The sequence below is a fragment of the Pezoporus wallicus genome, unplaced genomic scaffold (assembly GCF_028554395.1).
Source record: "Pezoporus wallicus isolate ANWC-B61680 ecotype Strahan unplaced genomic scaffold, APGP_CSIRO_Pwel_v1 scaffold_13428, whole genome shotgun sequence".
Lineage (NCBI taxonomy): Eukaryota > Metazoa > Chordata > Aves > Psittaciformes > Psittacidae > Pezoporus > Pezoporus wallicus.
Window position 1 is genome coordinate 1,185,041 of NW_026637482.1, and position 17,842 is coordinate 1,202,882.

At 50.4% G+C, this 17,842-nt stretch overlaps 2 protein-coding genes across 3 annotated transcripts in view; one reads left to right on the forward strand and one right to left on the reverse strand.

The window, feature by feature from the left end:
- The window catches only part of MAPK4 (mitogen-activated protein kinase 4), a 43,214-nt gene extending 39,257 nt beyond the window's left edge, over window positions 1–3,957 (reverse strand). For both annotated transcript variants that reach the window (XM_057405656.1, XM_057405655.1), the window contains exon 1: window positions 3,938–3,957. The gene's annotated coding sequence lies outside the window, so the exon portion shown is untranslated. The remainder of the gene's footprint in view (window positions 1–3,937) is intronic.
- LOC130597312 (proline-rich protein HaeIII subfamily 1-like) lies at window positions 3,330–4,172 on the forward strand. Its single transcript, XM_057405731.1, has one exon. The coding sequence runs from the start codon at window positions 3,330–3,332 to the stop codon at window positions 4,170–4,172; it is 843 nt and encodes a 280-aa protein (XP_057261714.1).
- Window positions 4,173–17,842: the final 13,670 nt, after the last annotated feature.

Genomic DNA, 17,842 nt, shown 5'->3' on the forward strand with positions numbered 1-17,842 from the left:
ACTTGTGCAAACAATCTGAGCAGCTGGAACAGATGGACACCGATGGTTATCAGCCCCGGGGAGTTGTTTGCTCTTTCCTGAATCTTGAGGGATCCTAAAATGAAGCTGGGATGCAGCTGATCCGCTTCCATGGGAAATCATATGGACTCCAAGTCTCCCACCACTCAGCCTGGAGTAAGACCTGTGGGTCTTTTCTCAGGAGGAGTATCCCTGCCAGTGACCCAACAGACACACACGTACCTGGGCAATGCTCCTCAAGCCACCAGGGAATGAAGGCTCACACCAGTGCTCCAGAAAGCCTCTTCCTTGAGTGCCCCCTGCTCCTTCCCGTCCTCCCAGGAACGCCCCAAGGATAAGCACACTAAGAGCCATGTAGCTCCGGGCTGCTGCAGCGGCGTGGGCTGGCCAGCTTCCTACAGAGATGACTGTTGTGTATAATATAGAAACTGAGCTGCTTGTTCCAAGCACAACCACGCTGGCTGCTTTTTAAAGACAGGCTTAGCTCGGATGTGAAGCGCTGCGGGAACAAGCAGCGCTAATTCCCCCCACAGCCTCCCAGCCAGGGGAAGTTTTCAGCAGGGAGATTTGTGAGCTTGTCCCGCTCCTGACCCAGCTCCAGGGACAGGGTAATCCTGGCACCTTTCAGTAGGGCTGAAATAGGCTCCTGTAAATCCTCACATGGAATTCTGCCTGGAAAGCCTTCAAAGCAGATGACTGTTTAACCTTGCCCTAGCAGAGATCATGGGAAACACACAGTAGCTTCCCAGTGCCAGGCTTGGGCTGCACCCATCGGCATTGTGCCTGCCTGGGAAGCGCAGCTTGGGAGGTTTGGAAGGTGCAGCTGTCAGTTAGGAGTATGGAGACATTGAGGCACAAAAGAAGAGCTCTGGTGCTTAAACATGCCAAAACAGTGAAAAACGTATGAAGTATGTTTGGGACATACAGCAGATTATCTTCTGCAGTGATGTCAAAGACACTCAAAGACTATTTGTTGGGTATTTGCAGGTCATAAATAATGAATTTTACTCTGCGTGTTCAGCCACACTGGTGCAAGGAGGACAACATCTTAGAATCATCAAAAAATGGTTAGGGTTAGGGTACGGTATCACAGGAATCAATGTCATAGGAATGGTTAGGGTCTTGCCACCATTCAGGACATACATACACCTGGGCAGGCACACAAAAATACCACAACAAAACAACTGATGAATAATCAATACCAAAGCCAAGGAACACACTGATAAGTCTTTTGGATGAAAAACTGCTGCTAGCACACGGAGTAGCTCACGTTTCAACATTAATTGCCCAAGGAGCAGCAGCAGATCTACAAGACAAGGATGAAGCCAAAACGAAAGCCATGTCTAATCCAAGTCCTCTTCCATTATAGGTTGTTTCTGTGCCAGTCACAGAAACCATGAGCCCAAAATAATGGCAGCAGTGTCTAAATTTAAAAGGGCCAATTTTAAAAAGCCAAAAGCAAGCAGCACCACTGAGAGTACAGGACTCACTTAAAGCATCTATCAATGACCCCACAAGTTACAAACCTTGAAAAGCAGCAGGAGTTAAGTCGTGAAATACACATTCTGGAAAAAAATGAGATGTGGAAACATGGTCTTTCTACAAGGCACAGAAAGGGAAAAGAAGTGGCACTGAAAAAGAAATGTCCAGGCATTAGTAACTGATGAGGACGTCTAAAAGAATCCATTAAATCTGAACAGCAAGCAGAATTAATTGTAAAGTAAGGCACTTAAGCAGTCTAAGAATAGAGAATTAGATAGCTGCTAGATTCACTATTAGGTACCATGAGTAAAATTGGAAGCAAGTTCTGTGCTGCCGATGGGATGAACGGTTGCCAAAGAGAATGAGAAACTCAGTCTACAGTTTAACCGTGTGCCCCCCCCCCCCCCATTGCGCAAAAGCAGGGTCCCAAAAACCTCCTGTATAACCTGTCTTAAAACCCCTCAATGACAGAGATTTCAGTATTGCCAAACATCTGCTAAGATAAAGCATTTTAAAACCAACCAGTGGAACGCAGGGAAGCTTTGTGTAGTGCAGTATTTTCGGAAAGGATGAGAGGTAAGAGGCAGGAGCAGCAGGCTACCTGTGGTCCACTCCAGCTAGGAACAGTGGGACAGAAATCTCAGGTACATACACAAACTGGAGACTAAAAATGCAATTCCAATCAGCCTGCTGAGTTTCCTGGAATTAGATCTATTTAAAACACTTTCTTCTTGTGACAGCTAACAGGGCTGCATGATGCAAGAGCCTCAACAGAGTTTGTCCCCATTTCTTCAAAGTGCATAATGTTTTGAGGACGAATCTCACACCAGGCGTAACCATCTCCACACACATTAGGTATATGCTGACACTGCCCTTAGCATCACTCTTCATGGGGCAAGACCAGAGAGGGAAGCCAGTACCCAAGCATGGTCCTCAGGGATTTTTGTTACTGATTAGTCTCATCTGTGATTCTTTGCAGGATTTTATTAACTATAAACCTGTAACACAGAGAAAAAACCCGGTAACTCATGGGTGGCTGGTTGGTGGCACATTGCACAGGGATCCAAATCACCTCAGTGAAGGTTACAGTCCAACAGATCGTGATTTCGTGTGGCCAGGTAATTGTGGAATCATTGAATGGTTTGTTGGAAGGGACCTTAAAGCTCATCCAGCTCCAGCCCCTGCCACGGGCAGGGACCCCTTCCCCTAGAGCAGCTTGCTCCAAGCCCCTGTGTCCAACCTGGCCTTGAACACTGCCAGGGATGGGGCAGCCACAGCTTCTCTGGGCACCCTGTGCCAGCGCCTCAGCACCCTCACAGCAAAGAGCTTCTGCCTAAGAGCTCATCTCAGTCTCCCCTCGGGCAGGTTAAAGCCATTCCCCTTGGCCTGTCCCTACATCCCTTGTCCCAAGCCCCTCTCCAGCTTTCCTGCAGCCCCTTCAAGCACTGGAGCTGCTCTCAGGTCTCCCCTTCAGGAGCCTTCTCTTCTCCAGGCTGACCCAGCCCAGCTCTCTCAGCCTGGCTCCAGAGCAGAGCTGCTCCAGCCCTCGCAGCATCTCCATGGCCTCATCTGGACATCACCTTCTCCACCCAAGCACACAGACAGGTACCAGAGGCACCCCAACACCTCCACCACTGAGAACAGCCGGAGCTCTACACACACACTGGACCCGGGGGACACCTCTCCCCCAACCCACCACCTCGGGGCTGCAGGACGGGTCAGAGCCGCTGGGACACGAGGGTCGGGGTTTCTCCCCGCCGCTTCTGACGCTCGCATTACACCCGCCTGGGGTGAAGCCTCTTCCCGTAGCGGCCGCCAGACCCGCACGCATGGAGCACGTTCGGTCCTATGGACGCTCGGACCGCGGCCGACTGCCATCTCCAACGCACACTCCCAGATGGGAAGGTCTCGTTCCGGCGAGAAGAAGGGGAGCGAAAGCAGCCTGCCCGGTGATGGGGAAGGGGCCGGGACCTGCCCGGCACGGTGCCACCGGCTCGGCGGCGTGCGAGCACACGGGGCTGTATGTGCACACACACGAAGCACGCACACAGCCGCAGACAACCACATGCATGTGCACCGCTCCCCCTCCGGGGCGGCGAACCGGCGCATCACGGACTCGAAGCGCACCGTGCCACGGAGGTTGGGGAGGCGGGGGGGGGGGGGAGAGGGAGGGGGTCTCCGGCAGGCCGGCGCTGAGCCCCGGGGAAAGGCGAGGCCACACCGGCACCGGCACCGGCACCGACGGGGGGTCCAGGGACCGCCCCCCCCCCCCCCCCCCCCCGCCGTGCGGGTCCCGCCGGGCTCCCCCGCTGCCCGACCCCGCACAGCGAACCCGGGTCACCGCGACCCGCTCCGAGGGCCCCCCGCCGGGCTCAGCCCGCGGCACCGGCGCGGCGCGGACAAGCGTAGGGGTGCTGCGGGCGGGCACCGCGCTCACCGGTTCCGCTCGGCTCCGCTCCGCTCGTCTCGACCCGGCTCCGCTCGGCCCGGCGCACCGGCACCGCGCGCCCGCCCCCGCCGCTGACGTCACCCACCGGCCTCCGCCGCCGCCGCGCGGGAGCCACCTGCCGGGGGAGGGACCGGCGGGGAGGGGGGGACCCGGCTCCCCTCACCCTGCCCGCGGGGAGCGGCCCCAGCGGGTCCCGTGTCCGCGCCGTGAGGAGCCCCCCTGAGGGAACCTGGTCGGTGACCCCCGCCCCGCCATGGCCCCTGTGAGGGACAGAGGGAATCGGGTGTCATCCGCGCACCCCGTCCTCCCCGCCATGGTCCCTGTGAGGAGACGCCTGAGGGGCCCATCAGTCCCTTCACCCTCATCCTCCTCCCGCTGTGAGGAGACGCCTGAGGGGCCCATCAGTCCCTTCACCCTCATCCTCCTCCCGCTGTGAGGAGCCGCCTGAGGGGATCTTGTCTGTGATCCCCGTACCCGCCCTGCCATAGTCCCTCTGAGGAGCCTCCTGAGGCGATCAGTCCCCTATATATACACCCACATCCGCCATAACCCCTATGAGGAGCCACCTAAGGGGGTTGGGTCACCATCTTCATCCCCCCCACCCCCGGCACGGTCCCTGTGAGGAGCCCCGAGGAGGGTATCCCAGTGCATTCGGTTCACACAGAGGTGTTGAGCCCCCTCCCTCCCAAAACCACCACAACCCTGGCTGTGTTTCTGCCCTTTCGCCCCGCAGTAGCCCATGTATATCTTCTGGCTGGTGTTAATGTGGGCCTGCACCAAGCCAGCGTTCCCTGAATGGCTGGGGTTGAAGTGACCTCTGGAGATCATCCAGTCCTGCCCTTGCCAAGGCAGGGCCACCCAGAGCAGGTCACACAGGAGCGTGTCCAGGCAGGTTTGAATGTCTCCAGAGAGGGAGACTCTACAACCCCCCTGTCCCAGTGCTCTGATACGCTCGATGCAAAGGAGTTCTTCCTCATGTTGAGGTGAAACTTCTTGTGTTTTCCTTTATGGCTCCTTGTCCTGTCACTGGGCACTACTGGAAAGAGCCTGGCACCATCCTCCTGGTGCCACCTTTGAGATATTGATCTGCATCAGTGAGATCCCCTCTCAGGCTGCTCTTCTCCAGACTAAACAGGCCCCTGCCAGGGATGGGGCAGCCACAGCTTCTCTGGGCACCCTGTGCCAGCGCCTCAGCACCCTCACAGGGAAGAGCTTCTGCCTAAGAGCTCATCTCAGTCTCCCCTCTGGCAGGTTAAAGCCATTCCCCTTGGCCTGTCCCTACAGGCCCTTGTCCCAAGCCCCTCTCCAGCTTTCCTGCAGCCCCTTCAGGCACTGGAGCAGCTCTCAGGTCTCCCCTTCAGGAGCCTTCTCTTCTCCAGGCTGCCCCAGCCCAGCTCTCTCAGCCTGGCTCCAGAGCAGAGCTGCTCCAGCCCTCACAGCATCTCCATGGCCTCCTCTGGCCTCGCTCCAACAGCTCCACGTCCCTCTTGTGCTGCTGCCCCAGAGCTGGATCAGGACTGCAGGGGGGTCTCCCCATAGCGCAGCAGAGGGGCAGGATCCCCTCCCTGAGCTGCTGCTCACGCTCTGGGGATGCAGCCCAGCACACGGGGGGGTTCTGGATTCACTGCACACGGGTCATGGGGAGCTCCGTGCCAGCCCCGCAGCAGCGGTTCTGCTGTACCAGGGTCCCATCTGCCATGGGATCTCCGACCCTCAGCGTCCCCTCAGGACCCGCCCAACCTTTGCTTGACCACTGCCAGGGATGGGGCAGCCACAGCTTCTCTGGGCACCCTGTGCCAGCGCTCAGCACCCTCACAGGGAAAAGCTTCTGCCTAAGAGCTCATCTCAGTCTCCCCTCGGGCAGGTTAAAGCCATTCCCCTTGGCCTGTCCCTACAGGCCCTTGTCCCAAGCCCCTCTCCAGCTTTCCTGCAGCCCCTTCAGGCACTGGAGCTGCTCTCAGGTCTCCCCTTCAGGAGCCTTCTCTTCTCCAGGCTGCCCCAGCCCAGCTCTCTCAGCCTGGCTCCAGAGCAGAGCTGCTCCAGCCCTCACAGCATCTCCATGGCCTCCTCTGGCCTCGCTCCAACAGCTCCACGTCCCTCTTGTGCTGCTGCCCCAGAGCTGGATCAGGACTGCAGGGGGTCTCCCCATAGCGCAGCAGAGGGGCAGGATCCCCTCCCTGAGCTGCTGCTCACGCTCTGGGGGTGCAGCCCAGCACACGGGGGGTTCTGGGCTCAAGCGCTCACTGAAGCTGGGTCACGGGGAGCTTCTCCTCACCCAACACCCCAAGTCCTTCTCCTCACGGCTGTTCCATCCCCTCTCCCCCAGCCTGTGTTTGTTCAGGGGATTGCCTTGAGCCAGGGGCAGGACCTTGCTCTTGGAAGAGCTTCTTGGGGCAAAATGGGGGTTCTTGGGCAAAGGTGTTCTCAAACATCTACTGACTGGCATATTGCTTCAAGGTTTTATTACAGTAAACCATGTGGTGATACCCTCGGCACTGACTCGATGGTCCTTGCAACGAAGCAGTAAGTGTATATCAATGCACATAATAAATTATATTTTCTTTTAAAGAGCTGGTTTGTTTGGTAGAGGCTGGATAGCACCAGCATTTCAGAAAACCCAGCATTGCTCAGCACCTCACAGGACCTTGGCTCCAGGACCCTGTTGCCAGAGCAGCGCTGTGTGACAAACAAACTCCATTTGCATTGTGCAGCAGCCCTCACACCACTCCAGCAATAAACACCACAGCCTGGCAGAATCTGTCCTGAACGCTGATGAGAGAAAGGGGTATCTCCGTTCAAATGCAGTGATTAAACACAGCAATAGCTCATCATGACCACCAAGCTGCCACGTGTAATGAATGGAAATGGCGTACTTAAAGCATGTGCTGTTGGCACAACTCAAACTGCGCGCCATAAATTGCAGGGTTTTGGCACTTGTGGGTGCATAATGGTGCTGTTGTGGCACATGCATATACACACAGGTGCTCCTGCTCTCTAGCATGAGATGAGTGCAAGACAATGTGTTTCCACGTGGGATGAAGAGAGACAGAATGGTAACATGATGAGGGACTTAATTAAACACTGTAGAGCCTGAATAGATAATCACAGGCCTGTGCTGCATCTTCATGCATGAGGAGTTGTGTCTCTTTGTAAGCAGAAGAGAAGCAAAGCTTTCCATAACCTGAGTGTTTACATTAATTTCCCATGATTGGTGAGGAGGGACCCAGCGCGCTTGATCAAAGCAGGCAGTGCTGGTGCCTGAAGCGTGTGCCAATAGTGGGAGCTGTAAGAACCTCTTTTTTAACCCTGCCATAACGTGGATTTTAATCCAAGCTCTCTCCCTCTCCTCTGTGAGAAGCACAGAGAAGGCAAACGCAGAATAGTGAAACATTAGTCCTGGAAGTCAGGGATTTGGCTTTCCTGCAGCAGGCTTGGGCTATTAGACAGACACCTTTAGGAAGAGGCTGCTTTACTCTGCTCTATCCTTTTCTTACACTTCATATGTTCATAGAGAGAGGGGGCATTTGAATTGTCTAACCGCAGCAGCATTTATTTAGAGGCTAAAATTCACCCCTTTGACAGGCAAGCAAGCTGAGGCCCACAGGGGTGATTTTCAGACTGTACTGGGGGTTTATACCCTGTCTGTGTGTAGATTTAACCCCAGCTGCAAAACAATGCCCTTATACCCACTGCAAAATGTTTGTCCTGCATAATATTGTTGCATCTCTCATTACAGGACTTCTCCAGCATATTTAGGAAGTTAAATCATTACCTGCTCCAAGTGCTTACAGCATGCATGAGGCTCAGAAATTCCCTGCCAGACCTGGACACCTGTGTCATCAGTGAAGTGGTAGGAGTCAGCCCAGCACCAGTGTTCCCAAAGGGAACATTCAGCACATCCTTTTTAATACCTTCTTTTCGAGACACTTCCCAGTGTTTTATCAGCACCTGGAACAAGGTACAACATGTCATGTGGTTGCCCTGTCCATTAGTGACCTGCAGTAGTACACCTTGGGATGGATCATTGATGCTTTCACCAACCCACACACAACAGGTAGAGAATAGACTTTTTCTCATAACAAAGTTGATAAAATGAAGAAGCAGTGTAAAAGTGGCCACAGTTCCAGAGGTGCTAAGACCAACTGGTGGGCTTTGGGAGCACCTAAGGACCCATGAAAGAAGAAAAAACTTGCTCGTATACATCAGCATTTTAAGAATTACTCTGTGTGGTAAGAATTTCCCATGTTACAGTTGCTTGTGGGGAACCACAGGCCAACTTATGTGGGAAGGGACCTCTGGAATCACCCAGTCCATCTTGGAGCACATCTTCTCAGATCAGATTCCTCACAGCTTAGTCTTGACCACCTCAAAGGATGGAAGGTTGTATGGTGGGGTAGGGAGAAGGGGATTTAACAGAATCGGGTTTCCTGTGTGAGGCAGCAAAACAGTGTTGCTTGCCTCGGCAGTCTTCTCTCTGTTGCACATTGCTCACCAAATTTTAGCTTTCCTCAGCGCTTTGAGCTTGCAGCCCAATTTAGTTCTGTCAGCTGTATTATTAATCAGCAGGCTGCCAATTATTTTGCTGTAACCCATGTACTTTTTGTATTTTAAACTGGAAATAAGATAAATTGGTTCAGGGTAAACAAATTCCAGCTTTCTGGGAGAAGCACACAGCCAGCGCAGCAGAGCAAGGGGAGCTGTGGGTGCTACAGCCAGGAGCCCATGGAGAGCAATCTCATTGGGTCTGGACTCCTTGTCAGCAGATGGAGATAATTAACAGAGTGCTCATCCAGACAAGCTCTGTACAGATCATAGAGCAGCAAACACAACTGCAAGACCAGCCCCCTCCTGCTTCTGACCCAAGATGCCTCTTGGTCTGCTCAACACCAGCATAAAGCACCATGAGAGCATGGTCCAGCTGCATGAGTTCTGGTAGCTCCATTGAAATCACTCTGCGTTTGCACTGATGCCATCAGAAAAAGATGAATTCCCCAGGGGACTGTGTGACAGTAACATGCGATCAGTAGCCCCAGAGAAGTATGAATGTACAAAAAAAAAATAAAGTGGAAATTAAAAACAGTGGGACAGGAAAGCGCTGCGACTGTGTCAAGCAGAGGAAATTAAATCGCTCCAACCCACCACGTGTGCTGATTTCTCTCCAAAGCGTTATAAATCAAACAGATACTTCAATATTGGTGTCTGCAAAGCAGCTAGGCACATTAGTCCCGGCTGGTGGGGGCATATTAGTGGAGTGAAGCAGCTGTTGGTGCACAATGCCCTTCCCACCATGACTAAGGACATCAGAACCAACAGGCGTCACACCTTCCTCTTTAATCTACCTTTAAAACACCAAAGACAGGTCATAGAATCATGAATACCAGGTTGGAAGGGACCTCAAGGTTGGATCTGGTCCAAACTTTCTAGGCAAAGAATGACCTAAACTAGATGTCCCAGCACCCTGTCAGCCGAAGCTTAACTGTCCTTCATTGAAGAGTCTACCACTTCCCTTGGGAGATTATTCCAATGGCTGGTTGTTTTCATGGTGAAAGATTTCCCTTTGGTGAAAGAAAGGATCTCCCCAGGATTAATTTGTGCCCATCACCCCTCATCTTTTCCATGGGACTCCCTCTAAAATGGGAGTCTCCATCTTCTTTGTAGCCACCCTTTAAATACTGGAACATGGTGACAAGGTCTCTCCTGAGCCTTTTTTTCTCCAGCTGAAGTGTTCCAGCTTTCTAAGCCTTTCCTCACATGCTACCCAATCCTTGGATCATCTTTGTGGCCCTTCCTTGGACCCTCTCCATCCATCCACATTTTTTTTGTATAGCAGGGACTAAAACTGAACACAGTATTCCAGGGGTGGCCTGACAAGTGGTGAGCAGAGTGGGACAACACCACCTTTATCTCTGCTGGTGATGCCCTTGTTGATGTTCCCCAGCATCCTGTTGGCTTTCTTTGCCACCGCTGCTCACTATTCACTGCTATTGAGCTTGTGTCCCTCAGGACCCTCAGGTCCCTATCCCCAGAGCAGATGATGCCCAGACATCGCGGTCCTCAGGATGAGCCCACCTAGGGAAAGCAGAAGCAGCAGCCCAGTCCATTTACTTTACATTTATTGCAAATGCTGGTTTGCTGCCTTGTGCCCCCAGAGCCTGCCCCTGGTGCTCTTCCTCCCTGTCCCACCCCACCACAGCAGCACCTAGGCCTCGGCACCCTCCTTGCATCCTGAATTAACACTTTTTACTCACTTCTTTCTCCATCTTCCCACATCACGTTCAATTTAATGCTGGTGTCAAAGCACCCACCCACCAAAGCAGGGCAAGAGCTACCACTCAGCAGCTGCGAGGGATCCCAGCTTGCTCCTTCCATCTCACTGGCAACAAAACTAGTTGAGAGCAAAGCTTTTCATTTCCCAGTTTGGCATCAACTCCCTTGAAGGTTTCCTGTTTTCTTCTGTCTTATTAAACTGACCTAAAACTGCCACAGCAAAGAGAAAAATGATGAAGTCTCTGTCATGTCTCAGGCAGCCACCTTTATAAATCCTTGGGAAGGAGCTTGTCACAACTCCCTGGTACGGGGGGATGCCCTTTGAGGAGCTGCACGCCCCCATTCTCCATCATTTCCAACCTCCTGCTATTATTTTTCACGTATGTCATAACCAGCCTTTATACAGACCGTGAACATCGCATCTGCCAGAACAATGGCAGAAGCCTCCGAAGGACATGAAACGCCACTCGGTTTAATGTGCTGGAGAGCTCCAGGGGTGGCCTTGGAGAGCCCAGATTTTGCCACGGTGCTTCCCTGTTTCTCTCCCACCCAGAGCCGTTTTTTCACAGGCAATTAGCACATGCCTGAGAAGGAAATCCTGCACCCCACAGCAATGCCTCCCTTTTCCTGCCCAGTATCCTTCCCTGCTTACCACACAAGCCATTTACCCTGGCAACTTGATCGTTAATTGTCCTGTTTTCAGTTTAAAGGTTCTAATTAAAAGCACGACCTCTGCCTGCCCATAACCCTTGATGGCATTGGTTTAGCCATGGCTTCTGAAGCTATGAGGGGTGAGGGGAGCCCAGGCACAGCGGAAGGAACCACACAGGGTCCACTTCACTACAGGGTAATTTTGGACGCTGGTAGCCAGATCAGCTGCACTCCTCATTGTTCCCATAGCAGAAATCCAGAAAACCATCAGAATTCTTTTAGGACTTGTGGTGTTCTCTGTAAAAGCAGACACTTTTCATTTGTCATGGCTGTCCCCAGCATGCCAAATGCAGAAGACATGCAGAGTAAACAGCATCACCTCAAAACTGCTGTTTCCCCACCCTCTGGGGCAAATTCCTTGGAGTACTTGTATCCAAGCTTAGCTTTAACAAAGGAGCTATCCCAGGAACAACTTACCTGTGTTTGACAAGCACCCCTGCTCTTTGCTGGACGGTGCCTGTAGGAAACAAGTGGCCAGGCTATCTTTCCATGGAGCTTCACAAAGTGCCCCTTCAAATTACCTGGGAGAAGCACGGGAAGCAGAGGAGAAATAAAAATGTGAGTGAGTTAAGGTCTTCCTATTCACAGATTATTTTATCCATTAATTAAAGCAGAGCAGGCTTCGGAATTGAAACAGCTTCCCTGAGGTACCAATTAAGTGGGATGGCTTTGCACCAGCCGCAGTGGGTATCCGAAGGACTGGATGAGGGCGGAGGGATTGATGGATGATAATGAAGGAGCTGTTTGAACATGTGCAAGTGAAGTTCTCAAATGACCTTAAGCAGCCTGGTTTGGGAAAGCTGTGCTGTCTGTGCCAGGAGATGCTATCTCCTCTGAGAACAAAGCTGAGACATCATACAGCCCTTTAGATTTTAGATCAAACATCTTGGGAATATTTCAACATGAGAAATAACCAATCTCAAGTACACAGCAAGAGAACATTATTGTTTTTTTCCTCCCAAGACTGGCCATTTTCCTGCACTGTTCTAATTGCAAATAGTGTTTTTAAGCTTAAAAAGGTGTTTTGGAAGTGATTGCAAACTGTCCCAGCCTCTCGGAGCTCATGGCATACTGAAGCTGAGCAGTGTGTAGCCATGTTTGCCTTTTAATAAGGGGATCAACTTGAATTTACAACTAACCCCACACACTTCAAAGCTAGGAATGCAAAGAAGCAGATGCTGACAACAACCTCCCTGCAGAGAAATCTCCCAGACCAACACAGTTTGTCCAAGAGCAGCATCTGGATGTCACATGGGGAGCACATTTGAGGTAATGCCAAAGGTAGTTTGGGAAACAAGCTCTTAACTAATACTGCTATGCCTTTTCTAGAGGCTCTTAGCTGGGAGTTCAGCAGGGAAAGATTGGCAGTACTGCAGAGCTGCTCGCTTCCACCCCAAGCTGAGAAGATACAAGTACCCTGCATCTGATCTGCTTATGACAGCAGCATAACAGTCCAGGGAAGAATAGCTTATAAGACAGTTGCTTAGCCCAAAATTTCATCCCTTCCCTGCACACATCACCCTGCTGCCTTCTCCTGTGGACTCCAGCCACTGCTTTTGTGCCTGAAATTAGCCAGCCATTGCATGTCCTCATGAGGTCATCTTGGGAATGCCTATGCTATGTGGGAACCCCTCCTGGTTCACACTGCAGCACAAAGTATTGATAACTTCCAAGTCGTTTGTGACAATTTGGGGATGGAACTGCCCAACGACGATCTCGTACAGGTGCTTCGCAGAGAGCTCAGCCCATCACACATCAGGAAAAAGCCCCATGAGAGTGTCACTGCAGATAGTAGAGCAGCCAAAACATCTCAAAACCTCCAAACCAGTCCAGGAGTGTGTGACAAGCAGCCACAGGGTCAGGCAGGGACAGAGAAGCCCCAGCGCCAGGCACCCACCAGCACAGAGACATCCATTCAATACTCATACACTTTACTAACAAACCAGGGGTCCTGCTGCATGGGCTGGGCTCACTCTCCACATGACGGACTGTTTAAATTTTTAATTGACATGCACATATACGTTCATACCCACCCAACTCCCACCTGAAATATTGCCATGGCATTTCCCAGCCCCATGGCACTGATAATAGGGCTGCCAGATTATTCATTCCCGGTGGTGCTGAGGGACAGCAGGGGGTTCATAGCTGGGATGCACCATCATGGAGAGAAACACGATGGTTTATGTTCATTGGGTTTTAAAGAACCAGTGAAATTGCTGCTGCTCTGCCTAATTACCCACTTCATTATCAGCAGGGGAAAGAAACACTACAACTCCATCGATTTCCAGATTTTGCATTTGCTGGGAAGGGAGAAGTGAGGATCCAGGAGAGACCCAGTGTTGTATTTGGGACGCACCTTCCAATGAGACAATACAGCAGCCCAGCTCTGAGGTCGGCACTTCCCCAGCTGCTCATATATGTATTCCCATACATCCACCCTTCGGAGAGCAGGATCCTGGAGACATTTCCCAGTGGGTAGCAATCCTGAGCCTTTCTCTCCTTAAGCAACTGAGCAACAACCAGAAAGGAATGCTGCTGCAGAGAATAAACACAAAATCAACATATTCCCAGCTTGTAACACCACATTGTTTAATTAAAAAACCCTATTAAGATCAGCATGATTTCCCAGAGTGAAAATGTATATAAATCACTCCAGCTGGTTATGCTCACTGCAGTTATTGTAAGGCAGGGACATATTCTGCCCTGAACGCCCACTGCACCTGAGAGCAACAAGAGGAAGAATATTTCTAATGCTAATTCCCTGTGCAATCAGGTTTCAGGGCCACCTTCACCTTTGTTGACTCTTCCCAGGAGGTAGCACAGGCTGATACTTTAAAGCCTATTTATTCCAATAGGCTTAAACGAGGAGCCTTTGCACCCCGAGTAAGTTTTCTGTGGGTTTTAAAAGCCTTCTGACTTTTAAGATATTGCAGGAGTTCATTACTGGGCATTGCTAAAGAGCCAGTAAAAGTAATTTTGATTTAAGCTTATCTGGAGGCAAATAACTGTATCATCTACAAGAGCAGTTTTCCTTACAGGGCACCTGGAGCTCTGACCACATAGAAGACACTATCCTGCATTATGGATTAATTTGAGGCAAACCTGGTTTATCCTCAGTGGGTATAGAATCCCAGACTGCTTTGGGTTGGAAGGATCTTAAAGATCATCCAGCTCCAACCCCCTGCCATGGGCAGGGACACCTTCGACTAGAGCAGGTTGCTCCAAGCCCTGTCCAGCCTGGCCTTGAACAATTCCAGGGAGCAGAAGATGCGGATATTGTGCGAAGTATTATTTAGCAATCAGGAGCTCACATGGCAGCAGCAGGGAAAGAAAGGTCCCATTAGTATTTTAATGTAATTTATTTCTTACTTTTTTGGGAGGGTGCAGAATCAGGCTGTCAGACCTCCAATCCAGACTGCCAAGATGACTGACACAACCACACTCTTTCCAGATGGAAGCAGACAACAGACTAGTGATAAACCCACTCTTAATTAAACATTTGTCTTGCAATTACATACTCCTGAGTAATTATCACCATCAAGACAAACACCAACTGGATTACACAGAGAAGAGACAGACGGTAAAAGGTTAATGAGTCTTCTTCTCCCTTTGCAATTATTCCTGAGATCTTGCAGAGGGAAGGGCAGGACGTCCAGAGAGCTGCTCCCACTATGAGAGAGGAACAAGCCCATTCAAGGAAGAATAAGCCTGAACTAGCTGATTTTGAAATTACAGGACTGAGAGGTTGGATGATAATTTCTTTGAGGTCCTTGTCCAGGTTCAGTGCAGCCTAGACCACATTCAACAGCCTCCAGCGGTTGTGAATCATCCCTCCATAACCTTCCCATGTTATATCTGCTCCGATACCCGTGAACCCACTGCTGGCACACAGCTTCAGTACAGGGCTTTGGGCTCTGCGAACACTGGGATTGGGAGTGCCCAGGAGTGGCTTAATGTTATTCTCCTTGGCCCTCCTCCAACACCAGCCCATCTAGTCCCACAGCAGGGTCCCCATAACATCCTTTTCCTCAGGGCTGCTCTGAATCTCTTCTCTGCCCAACCTGTAGCTGTGCCTGGGATTGCTCCGACCCAGGTGTAGGACCTTGCACTTGGCATGGCTAAACTCCATAAGGCTGTCATGAGCCCACCTCACAAGCATGTCAAGGTCCCTCTGGATGGCATTCCTTCCCTCCAGGGTATCAACTGAACCACGCAGCTTGGTGTCATCGGCACACTTGCTGGGGACGCACTCAATCCCACTGTCCATGGCAGTGACACCGATCCCTGAGGGACACCACTCGTTACTGGTCTCCAGCTGGACATGGAGCCATTGACCACAACTCTTTGTGTGTGGCCATCCAGCCAGCTCTTTATCCACCAAGTGATCCATGCTTACTGCCAGCCATCTCCCCCAAATGGACCCTCCACAGCAAGTTGCTGTTCTCCTCCTTGCTCTGAACCAGTCATTTTTCTACTGTGAAAACCAAAGCTACAGGAAAGGCACCCTGGCAATTTCCCAAGGTTCATCTGATTTGCTGAGCCAATGCTGGAGTACTGATGGCCAGTACCACCATCTCTGTCAAGGAACAAGCATACAGGTCGCAGCCATTACACCAGGAAAGCTTTCAAGCTAGCCCAGCTCACGCCTGTGAAGGAGTTCATGGCCTGCTCAGGCCATAGGGAAATGTCATTATTTAGGTTTCTCAGCTGTATGAATAAATATCAACCATAAAACATCAGTTCGTAACTGAAATGATGCTGCTCAGCACATGGCACAAGTAGCTGCATCAGCAGGAATGGGTGAGGTGGGGATGACCAGTGCAAAGGGATACAGGGGAACAGGGGCTGAGGCTCTTCTGTGGACAAATTCCCCCTGAAATCTGGGAAAAATGAAATCAATAAGGGGAAAAAAAAAAAAGAAACTTCAGGATGAATCAATCCATAAGACTTCTACAAAGCATGAAACAGCCTTAAAGTATTACCTGGAGAATCCAAGCAGCTTGAGCTCACAAAAGGCCTGGATGTATCATCAGTTACTAATCTCACATCAACTAAATAAGAAATACTACTAAATTGGAATAGAAAAAAAATCAGAAAAACCCAAATTTTCTTTAATTTCTTGAGTGAGAAGGGTGTGCTGCTATTCACTGCTGTGATTTTCCACTAGTTTTAAATCCAGGAAGAACTGAGGAAACAGGAAAACTGATTTTCCTAGTGCAATTCTCAATACAAGGAGGAAGAAGCTATGACCCAGTACATCAAAGTACAAACACACTTACTTGGTTGCGATCATAGCTTTCCAAAACACTTGGTTTTATTCAGCTTTGAAAGCAACACATGTAGGAATAAACTTATTCCATGGTTCTGTCTATACACATAAAACACATAAGTGCTTCTGCCTATACTTAAAACCCAGTGTGTTGAAGTGGCTTCATTTAAACAAGTTTTTCTGCATTTTAATTGCATCCCAGGAAATTCCATGTGACACAAGATAGATTAAAAAAATAATAATCCACCATTTAATAAGAAAGTACCATTTAATTTTCCTTCTTCACTGTGGAAAAACTGCAACCCTAATTACAAGGATATTATACATATACAAGGATATTGTATGTATATAATCAGCTTTGTAGCTGATTAAATATATATTCTCCTGATTATCACATGCACATCTTCCACATTTAGCCCAACTCTTGGTTTTAGTTGCAGTCAACATGTCATAAAGGGTATTGTCTAGTAAGAAAAGCACCTAAGGGGGAAAAAAAAAACCAAAACCCAAGTGCAAAACTGGATGAAAACTCCTTATTTGAATGCAGATTTCCTGCTTTTCCATGCTGGTCCTCAGCAAAGGAGCTCTCTGTAAATAGAAAAATATACAGATTATATTCTTCATAATATTATATTATAAATATTATTATTATATATATAGGGAAATATAACCCCCATTTTTAAGAAGAGGAAAATGGATGACCCGGGGAATTACAGAGCAGTCAGTCTCAGCTCTGTGCCTGGCAAAATCTTGGAGCAGATTCTCCTGGAAGGCATGCTAAGGCACATGAAAAACAACAAGGTGCTTGGTGACAGCCAGCATGGCTTCACTAAGGGGAAATCCTGCCTGACCAACTTGGTGGCCTTCTATGATGGGGCTGTGGAACTGATGGACAGGGGTAGAGCAGTTGATGGCATCTACCTCGACTTGTGCAAAGCATTCGACACTGTCCCACACAACATCCTTGTCTCTAAATTGGAGAGACATCAATTTGATGGATGGACCACTCGGTGGATAAAGAACTGGCTGGATGGCCGCACACAAAGAGTTGTGGTCGATGGCTCAATGTCCAGCTGGAGACCAGTAACGAGAGGTGTCCCTCAGGGATCGGGGTTGGGACCGGTCTTGTTCAACATCTTTGTCACTGACATGGACAGTGGGATTGAGTGCGCCCTCAGCAAGTTTGCCGATGACACCGAGCTGTGTGGTTCGGTTGATACCCTGGAGGGAAGGAATGGCATCCAGAGGGACCTTGACACGCTTGTGAGGTGGGCTGATGCCAACCTCATGGAGTTTAACCATGCCAAGTGCAAGGTCCTGCGCCTGGGTCAGAGCAATCCCAGGCACAGCTACAGGTTGGGCAGAGAAGAGATTCAGAGCAGCCCAAGGAGAAGGACTTGGGGGTGTTGGTCAATGAGAAAATGAACATGAGCCGGCTTCAGTGTGTGCACACAGCCCAGAAAGCAACCGTATCCTGGGCTACATCAAAAGGAGCATGACCAGCAGGTCAAAGGAGGTGATCCTGCCCCTCTACTCTGCTCTCCTGAGACCTCACCTGGAGCACTGTGTGCAGTTCTGGTGTCCTCAACATAAAAAGGACATGGAACTGTTGGAACAAGTCCAGAGGAGGCCACGAGGATGATCAG

Excerpts from the sequence above, each read along its gene's own strand:
- LOC130597312 (XM_057405731.1), top strand. The coding sequence starts at position 3,330 with ATGGAGCACGTTCGGTCCTATGGACGCTCGGACCGCGGCCGACTGCCA.